The 10107-nt window shown below is 51.8% G+C and overlaps 1 protein-coding gene across 1 annotated transcript in view; it reads left to right on the top strand.

Moving 5' to 3' along the window:
* LOC112120888 (hydroperoxide isomerase ALOXE3-like) overlaps nucleotides 1-10107 on the top strand; it is a 263609-nt gene that overhangs the window by 50636 nt on the left and 202866 nt on the right. Inside the window, 6 exon segments of the mRNA XM_026660350.1 lie at nucleotides 1056-1228; nucleotides 1354-1497; nucleotides 4205-4408; nucleotides 5041-5127; nucleotides 6804-6973; nucleotides 9652-9773. Of these exon segments, the coding sequence (XP_026516135.1) occupies nucleotides 1056-1228; nucleotides 1354-1497; nucleotides 4205-4408; nucleotides 5041-5127; nucleotides 6804-6973; nucleotides 9652-9773 (900 nt within the window).

The raw sequence follows: 10107 nt of genomic DNA, 5'->3' as shown, positions 1-10107 counted from the left end.
CTATCTATCTATCTATCTATCTATCTATCTATCTATCTATCTATCTAATCTAGACTGGGGGCATGCTCAGATAGCTTTGCACTGTGGCTATTCCCTACCCCCCACTGCCCACAGGGGGTTGATCGGGGCCATGGCTGGCACACACTGTGCTGTGGTTATGGGGCCCTGGCAATGCCCTCCCTTCAACTGGGTATCTGGCCACGCCCCCTTTCTCTTGACTGGCCGGGTCCATCGGTCTCTCCTCCAAGGGTCTCTCTGGTCCCCAGGGAGCTGGAGCTGAAGATGAAGGATTTCTTCTTATGCACGGGCTTCTGGGAGAAGCTGGAAGACATCTGGAAGATATATTGTTGTAACAAGAACCCCACTTCAGGTACATACCCCACCCTGTCCCATGGTGCATGGGCATGTCCTGCCCCGGGCTCCCGACACAATCTGACCCTGTACCCACAGACATGGGGTGAGATGGCCCTGCAGGCCCCACCACACCCGCTGGGCAGGTCTAAGTGCTGAGACTCATTGTTCCACCTGGGCTGACCTGAGCCCTGGGGCTGGAGGGTGAAGGACAAAAGGGCTGTGTGAGCCCTCTGCAGCCTGCCCAGTTCCATCCGCATGAGAGACTGGAGGGCAGCTCTGGCTTGAATCAGGATCTGCCCCCCAGCAGCTAGTCAGGGATCCCACCACATCTCCCATAGCTAGATGGGGCTCATGCTCCCCCATCTATTAACTCCAATGAAGAGATGCCCTTTGACACCAGCTGGGGTCTGACCCCATTGACTCCAATTGCGAGACACCCATTGGCACCAGCCATGGAACTGGCCCTATTGACTACAATGGGAGATGCCCATTGACACCAGCTGGGGGTCTGTCCCCATTGACTCCAATGGAGAGATGCCTATTGACACTGGCTGGAGGTCTGGCCCCCTTGACTCCAATGGAGAGATGTCCTTTGACACTGGCTGGGGGTCTGGCCCCCTTGACTCCAATGGAGAGACTCCCATTGACACCAGCTTGGAGTCTGACCCCATTGACTCACACGTTGTTATATGTGTCCCCAGAATACATCTCCGAGCACTGGCAGGAAGATTCTTTCTTCAGGTACCAGTTCCTGAATGGGATCAACCCGGTGGTGATCTGGAAGTGCACAGTGCTCCCAGAGAACTTCCCCGTGATGGAGGAGATGGTGGCCGGCTCCCTGGGGGAGGGCACCAACCTGCGGGAAGAGCTCAAGGTAAGACAATCCTGCCAGCCTCCTGAAAGCCATCTGCAGGGCTGAGTTCTGTGGGTCCCTTTCCCTGGAAGAAAACCCAGCAGCCTGCTTCATGTGAGAGATGAACCCCTCTCTCCACCTTGCAGAAAGGGAACATCTTCCTGATGGATTACAAGATCCTGGAGAGGATTCCCACCACACAGCTGAACGGGGAACAGTAGTACCTGGCTGCACCACTCTGCCTGCTGTACCTGACACCTGGTGGGCAGGTCATCCCCTTGGCCATCCAGGTAATGAGTGTGCCCGGCCTGTGCCTGGTGCTCACAACAGCCCAGGGAGCCCTTTGGCGCTGGTAATCCAGAACAGAGGAATTGCCCCTGATCCAGACCAGTGGGGCCTTCCTAGTGAGCAGTTCTGCAACAGCCTGTCCACTAGGGTATGTCAAAATTTGGACGGTGAAACAGTTTCCCATCAGAAACCCCCTGACATGGATCCTCCCATGCAGGGTAATTTCGACAGAACGTTTTTGTTACTGGATCCAAACAGGAAGTCGATTGGACTCAAAAGGTTGAGTTGGTGGGGGGTTCAGAAAGTGAAAAATGTTGGATTGGGGGGGTTGCTCCCCCAATTTCCTTTCCTCTTTATTCTTCTTTTTCCTCTTTTCCCTTCTTCTGCATTTTTCACCACTGAAAGATTAAAAAAAAAGAAAAGGAAAAGAAAAGAAAAGAAAGCGTGTGAAAGTGGGGCTGGGAAAGGAGAAAATCCACTTTTCACCCTTTAAAAAAAAACTGTTTTACAACTGGGCAGGAAGGCCAGACAGTCAGACAGCAGGATGGATGGGCTGAGGAGACCACGGGGACAGGAGGACAGATGGGACGGTGGATGGACCAAGCAGAACAGAGCGACAGGAGAATGGACAGGAAGGTGGATGGGCTGAGGAGAACAGAGGGACGGGAGGGTGGATGGGCCAAGGAGACCAGAGGGACAGGAGGACGGACGGGAGGGTGGATGGGCAGGGGAGACCAGAGGGATGGGAGGATGGAAGGGAGGGTGGATGGGCCGGGGAGACCAGCAGGACTGGAGGACGGATGGGAGGGTGAATGGCCCAAGAAGACCAGAGGGACGGGAGGATGGACAGGAGGGTGAATGGGCTGAGGAGACCAGAGGGACAGGAGGATGGGTAGGAGGGAGGGATGGCAGGGACAGATGGATGCAAAGTCACTGAATTTTATTTTTCCCTGTGGCTGCTCCACCCCTATTCTGTCCTAAGGCCCCGCCCTCACTCCACCTCTTCTCATGAGGCCCCGCCCTTGCTCCACCTCTTTCCAGCCCTGCTCCACCCCCTCCCCCAAGGTTTCCTGCCTGCCCACCACTCGTTGCTCTCTGCTCTCCCCAAGTGCCTCCCACCAGCCACCAACCAGCTGATCTGCTGCCCCACCAACCAGCTGTGGCTGGAGGGTGCTGAGCACCCCCTATTTTTTTCTTTGGGTGCTTGAGCCCCAGAGTACCCACAAAGTCCACACCTATGGATCGATGGACTGAGGGACTTGACAGGAGGGATGGATGGGCAGATGGAGTGGAAGTCAAATTGGAGGGCTCTGATTTCCTCTTTCCAGCTCCAAGTATTCATTCAGGAGTGGGGCCCTCCTGGGTGGGTGTGACGTTCTCCTCTGGTGTTATCTGGACCGGTGATGTGCTAGGTCACTCCAATCCTCGACTCTGGGAGCTAGCCTTACCCTGCTCTGCTGTGAGAACCCCCACTCCTGGGCTGTTCACGCACAGCCTCTGGCATGTAAGCTGCTCCTTGGATTGTATAACCGAATGACACTAGCCAATATTTCCATTCCCAGACACAACCCTAGGAACATCTATCTTGCAGTGTAGAGTTATGCCCGCTGGATGCTGCAAGCTTATATGAGTTCGTCAATTTAACAAAGAAATTGATATGTACCAGGCTTGTTATCCCAAGGGGAGTCTCTGACACGCTTCAAACCAAACGCACTGCTTCAGGTAGACTAAACAAACAGAGTTATTAACTACAAAGATAGATTTTAAGTGTTTATAAGTCAAAGCATAACAAGTCATATTTAGTCAAATGAAATAAAAGCAAAACGCATTCTAAGCTGATCTGAACACTTTCAATGCCCTTACAAACTTAGATGCTTCTCCCCACAGGCTGGCTGGTTGCTCTTCAGCCAGGCTCTCCCCTTTGATCAGCATTTCAGTTGCGTGGTGTTGTGTCTGTAGATGGAGGTGGAAGAGAGAGAGGGCATGGCAAAAGTTTCTCTCTTTCATCATGTTCTTTCTTCCCTCTTGGCTTTGTTCCCTCCACCCCCGTTCAGAGTCAGGTGAGCATTAGCTCATCGCAGTCCCAAACTGACCAAAGGAAGGCGGTGACTTACTCGAGAGTCCAACAGATCCTTTGTTGTTGCCTAGGCCAGTGTTCTTTGCTCCTGTGAGGCTGGGTTGGGTTTGTCCCATACATGCCCTGATGAGGTGTGAACTGCACCTCTGCTCTTGGGGAGTTTTTGCCTGGGCTTGCTTTAAGCCATGAGGACACATTTTCAGCCTCATAACTATATACATGAAATTACAACCTATAACATTACTGTAATAACAATTACTATAACATTATTATAACAACAATTCTCAGTACATCATGAGTCTTCCGAAGACATCCAACATGACAAACTTTGCATTAGATACCACAAAATCATATTATAAGGATGAACGTGGGGGTGTAGGGTGTTTCCATGAGGTACAGAACGTCACAGTGGGGCCCTCCTGGGTGGGGTCCTCCTGGGTGGGGCTGCACACACCCCTCCCTCCGGTTCCCACCCACTGGGTGTCTCCGGATGTCACAGCCCACAAGCCTTAGCTCCACCTCCAGCTTCAGGGCTCTCTGTCCAGTCCTGCACTGCCCCCTGCTGGCAACTCCCAGCACGTGGGCCATGCAGGAGGCTGTTTCCTTCTCATCTCCTTTCCTTGCCCTCACAGCTCAACCAGCACCCGGGCCCCGACAGCCCCATCTTCCTGCCCAGTGACTCCGAATGGAACTGGACCCTGGCCAAGATCTGGGTGCACCTGGCCAACTTCCGTGTCCATGAGGTCAACACCCACCTGCTGGAGGCACATTTCCTCTGCGAGGTCTATTGCATGGCCACACTGCGCCAGCTGCCCATGTGCCATCCTGTCTACAAGGTGAGGGGGGTGAGGGACTGAGCGGGAAGAGAGAGTCACCCCCTCATGTCCTTCCTGTGCCTTTGGCCAGCAGATAGCTGTGCACCAGCTGTGCCCCAGATGTGCCCAGCTGCATCCGTGCCCCAGATGTGCCCAACTCTGTTTGAGCTGGTGCCAGAGGCATCTGATAGCGCTTCAAAATGTGCCCAGATGTCCGTGCCATGGCCCATCAGTGTCTGTACAGTACGGGGCACCCAGGTGTGTGCCCAGCTGCAGCCCCTGCCCAGATGTGCCCCGCTGTGCCTGTTCCCCAGCTGGGTGTGAAGGTGCCATCTGCAGCCAGAGATGCCCACTTTCTGCCTGGATCCATGCCCCAGTTATGCCCAGCTGGTTCTGCGGATGCCGTCTGCACCCAGCCATGCCAAGCTGTCTGGGCCATGCCCCGGACACACCCAGATGTGCCCTGTCCCAGCTATGTCCAGCTGAGCCTGTGCCCAGCTGGGTGTGGGCATGTCTCTGTTTCACGCAGCCGCGTGGGGTCCAGTCGCCCCTCGATGTGCCCTGTTTCCCACAGGGGCTGTGTTGCTGGGGGTGGGGAGGTTGGACTTAGAGTTAGCACCCTGCTTAGCCCCATGTCTCTCTGCTCCCCATAGCTCCTGATCCCCCACACCGGCTACACCCTGCACATCAACATCCTGGCTAGAACCAACCTCATCCAGCCGGGAGGGGGCTTCGACAAGGTGAGAGGTGACTTCCTGCCCCCCATCCCCTGGTAAGAGCAGAGTGCGATCTGGGAGTCAGGACTCCTGGGTTCTATCCTGAGCTCTGGGAGAAGCCCAGGGGCTAGACGGTAGAGCAGTGGGCTGCTGGATTTCAGGATGTTTGGTATCTTTGCAGCTCTGCCACTCACTTGTGATGTGACTTCAGTCACACCCATTTCCTTCTGTGTGTCTCTGTTCCCCCATCTATAGAACGGGTGGTATCACGTGACTGCTCAAGGTATTCCTACAGCATGGCTGGTGGATACATTATGCTCCCATTGGCCTTTCTAGGATGAGGCAGTGAGTAAATAAAAGGGCTAACACAGAACAGCCATAGGGTGCTGGCAGTTAGCTCCAGGTGGTCTTTTTGTGCATAGCTTGTGTTTTTTGGTGGAAAAAAACTGCAGATCTGGTGGCACTGAAACGTTCTGCGAATTACTGTCAATTTCACTGAATTCTTTTGGTTAAAAAAACCCACAACTTTTTGTTTAAACCTGTTTTTAAGAAGGTCGAGATCCAAATGAAACGGTTGTGTTGTGTTGAAACAAAAGCATTTGGCAGAGGGGAACCATTTCCGTTTTGTCCAAACAAAACTTTTCATTTGACCCAGAACAAATCTAGATTTTAGTTTTAAATTTTCTTCTCACCAAACCTTTCAAACACCTTCGTTTTCAGCTGGATCTGGAACAATTTCCCCCCCAATTTTTTGGAATTGTCAGTGAGCTGAAAAAAAAGTCTTTGGACTGCTCTGGACATGGCCCTAGCGAGATTGTGACTGGAACAGGGTGCCCCATTGTGGTGTCTACACCTTAGCGGATGAGTTGTCTGAACAACCTGGTTCACAGTGAGACACTTAACCAAGAAACTCTATAACTGGAGATCTCAAACTTCTTTTTGCTGGGACCCCCTTTGAAAATATTTCAGGCTGTGATGACACCCTCAAAAAGTGATGACCCCCCCCCCCCCCCCCACGCCACGCTTACTTCAGTGCTGATGATGATGGTGGCGCTGCCTTCACAGCTGGGCACAGCTCTCACGATGCCCCCTACTATCCTCTTGCATCCCCCTTTTGGGTTGGGCCCCTCAGTTTGAGAAATGCTGCTCTATATTACTGATGGGGAAAGAATAAAAGGAGATCTGATCACACTCTATAAGTACCTGCCTACAGAGATGTCAAAGAGTATAAGTCTCCTTAATTCAGCAGAGCAAGATCTAGTGGCTGGGAGTTGAAGTTAGATCTCTTCAGCTTGGAAATGAGTGGCAGCTGGGTCCCAGGCTGGAGAAGAACCATTAGAAGCAGCTTCCCAAGGGGTGGTGGAGGGTTTATCATTGGGAAACGTTAGCTCCAGATTGGAGGTTTCTTTCTAAAAGATCTGCTCTCGCTCAGGCATAATTTATTAACCCAGCTGCTGTCAATCAACACTGAGCCAATGGAACTACAGCCGATTAACAAACGATGGGGATCTGGCCCCATTGACTCCAATGGAGAGACGCCCATTGACACCAGCTGGGATCCGGCCCTATTGACTCCAATGGAGATACACTCATTCACACTGACTGGGATCTAGCCCCATTGACTCCAATGGAGAGACTCCCATTAACACCAGTTTGGGATCTGTCCTCTCAAGATTTCCAGATTCTTCCCTCTCTTCCAGGCCTCCTCGACAGGTCGAGACAGGATGCTGAAGCTGCTGGCCAAGAGTGTGGAGAATGTGAGCTATGATGTGCTCTGTCTGCCGGACAACCTGGAAGCTCGTGGTGTCAGTTCGCTCCCCAATTACTACTACCGGGATGATGGCATGAGGATCTGGACAGTGGTGGAGAGGTGAATCCAGGGGGCGGGACCCAGTGATTCCTTAGAGGAGGGGGTGGAGAAGCCACAGTGGAGCTGGGGAGAAGCAGTGAATCCCTAGGGGAAAACATAGGGAGTGCTCTCCCAAGCCCCCCCGCCCAAAACATAGGGGGTCCCCCCCCCCCCCCCCCCCCCCCCCACAGACCAAGCACCGCCCACTCATTCCCCTCCAATAAGGTGCTGCTCCTAGTAGAACATCACAATGGGGGTCATTTCTTTGCTGTGTAATGTGCTTTCATCCGCAGTGACGTAGTCATCGGGAGCTGGAAATTGTCCTTATGTGTCAGAGTTAATGGCCCATATGGGGAGCAACTCATCACCCTCCTCTCAAAGCAATGGCTCAGGCTCTCTGCAAACTCAGGCAGCGTCGCTGCGTCAGTTTACATTCAGGTCACAGTCTGAAGGTTTTCTTCACATCCAGGGGGCCTGAAGATTCAGGCTAGATCCTCAGCTGATGTGAATCTGTGAGACTTCAATACACCTTTGCTTATTCACATCCACTGAGGTTCTGGTCCTATCATTTTTATTCATAGATTCTAAGGCCACAAGGGACCATTGTGATCATCTACTCTGATCTGCTGTCTCACGTAGGGCAGAAAACCTCCCTAAAATAATTCCTAGGGCAGATGTTTCAGACAAAAAACAGCCAATCTTGATTTAAAAATTGCCAGTGAGGGAGAATCCACTACGATCCTTGGTAAATTGTTCCAATGGTTAATTACTCTCACCTTTAAAAAATGACACCTTATTTCCTGACTGAGTTTGTCTAGCTTCACCTTCCAGCCATTCTCTTCTTAGACATTTCTCTGATAGTCTGATTGTTGGCGATTGATCCTGCTTTGAGCAAGGGATTGGACTAGATGACCTCCTGAGGTCCCTTCCAACCCTGATACTCTATGATTCTATGAAGAGCCCATTTTTATATATTTGTTCCCCATGTAGATACTTATGGACTGCGATCAAGATCCACAAGTGGATGTGATATACTTGACTTTAGCAAAGCTTTTGTTCCAGTTTCCCGCAGTATTTTTGCCAGCAAGTTAAAGAAGTATGGATTGGATGAATGCACTATAAGGTGGATAGAAAGCTGGCTAGATTGTCAGGCTCAATGGGTAGTGATCAACGGCTCGATGTCTAGTTGGCAGCTGGTATCGAGCGGAGTGCCCCATGGGTCGGTCCTGGGGCCGGTTTTGTTCAACATCTTTTTTTAATGATCTGGATGATGGGATGAATTGCACCCTCAGCAAGTTCACAGATGACACTAAGCTGGGAGGAGAGGTAGATACGCTGGAGGGTAGGGATAGGGTCCAGAGTGACGTAGACAAATTGGAGAATTGGACCAAAAGAAATCTGATGAGATTCAACAAGGACAAGTGCAGAGTCCTGCACTTAGGACAGAAGAATTCCACGCACCGCTACAGGCTAGGGACCGACTGGCTAAGCAGCAGTTCTGCAGAAAAGGACCAGGTGATTATGGTGGACGAGAAGCTGGATATGAGTCAGCAGTGTGCCCTTGTTGCCAAGAAGGCCAATGGCATATTGGGCTGTATTAGTAGGAGTGATTATTTCCCTCTATTCGGCATTGGTGAGGCCACACCTGGAGTATTGCCTCCAGTTTTGGTCCCCCCCACTACAGAAGGGATGTGGACAAATTGGAGAGACTCCAGTGGAGGGCAACAAAAATGATTAGGGGGTTGGGGCACATGACTTACGCGGAGAGACTGAGGGAACTGGGGTTATTTAGTCTGCAGAAGAGAAGAGTGAGGGAGGATTTGATAGCAGCCTTCAACTACCTGAAGGGGGGTTCCAAAGAGGATGTGAAAAAGTTTTTCCTAATATCCATCCTACACCTCCCCCACTGTAACTTGAGAACATTGCTCCTTGTACTGTCATCTGCCACCACTGAGAACAGCTGAGCTCCATCCTCTTTGGACTCCCCCTTCAGGTAGTTGAAGGCTGCTATCAAATGCCCCCTCATTCTTCTCTTCTGCAGACTAAATAATCCCAGTTCCCTCAGCCTCTCCTCATAAATCATGTGCCCCAGCCCCCTAATTATTTTTGTTGCCCTCCGCTGGACTCTCTCCAATATGGCAACATCCTTTCTGTTGTGGGGGGACTAAAACTGGACGCAATACTTCAGATGTGGCCTCCGCAGTGCCGAATAGAGAGGAATAATCACTTCCCTCAATCTGCTGACAATGCTCTTACTAATGCAGCCCAATATGCCATTAGCCTTTTTGATGTCTGGGTTGGGCAGGGGGGTCAGTATAGGTGACTGGAGTGGGGTTAACTTCCAGGAATCACTGAAATCACATCAGTGCTGTTAGCAGCATCCTGCCATGGAAACAAAAATCTCTGTGTGGAATCAACGTGTGTGGCAAATGGCTTACAACTGAAACTCTGTTAGGAAATTTACAATATGTATTCCTAGTCCTGTGGTGTCATCTAGTGACTTTCCCATAACATTTCATTCTCTGTAATTTATTATCTCATTGGGGTTTGATTCCTTTCTCACTGCCCCTTTGTGTAAATCAGGAGTAACTCCGCTGGAGTCACTAGGGCTGCTTCCCCTCTCGCTCACCCCGGTGTGACTCCAGAGTAACCCCATTGCATACGACCTGGCTCACTGGTTTCTCCTTTAACCCTCACAGTTTTGTCTCTGGCATCATTGGGCTGTACTACCAGAGCAATGACACTGTCGAGAAGGACTCCGAGCTGCAGGCCTGGGTGGCAGAGATCTTCACCAAAAGGTTTATGGGCAGGAAGTCATCCGGTACTGTCCTCCAACCCCTTTCTCACCCTCTCCAGCGTAGCCAGTGGGGTCTGGTTAGAACTCACTTAGGGCTGGGTGCGGCCTAAAGGGTACCAGGGTGTGGCCGCATTCAGGGCCGGCTCTAGGATTTTTGCCGCCCAAAGCAAAAACAATTTTGGCCGCCCCCCCCCCGTTTTTTAATTACCCCACCCTCGGCCCCGCCTCAACTCCGCCCCTTCCCCAAATCCCCAGCCCTGCTTCCTCCCCCTAGGCTCTCAAGCCTAGGAGGGAGGGAGGGGGAGAAGCGGCGCCCGCGCCGCGGTCACTCGGACTCTCCCCCTCCCTCCCAGGCTCT

The sequence above is a fragment of the Terrapene carolina genome, unplaced genomic scaffold (genome assembly GCF_002925995.2).
Source record: "Terrapene carolina triunguis isolate 2854851 unplaced genomic scaffold, T_m_triunguis-2.0 Scaffold751, whole genome shotgun sequence".
Taxonomy (NCBI): domain Eukaryota; kingdom Metazoa; phylum Chordata; order Testudines; family Emydidae; genus Terrapene; species Terrapene triunguis.
This window is presented reverse-complemented; position numbering and strand designations above follow the sequence as displayed.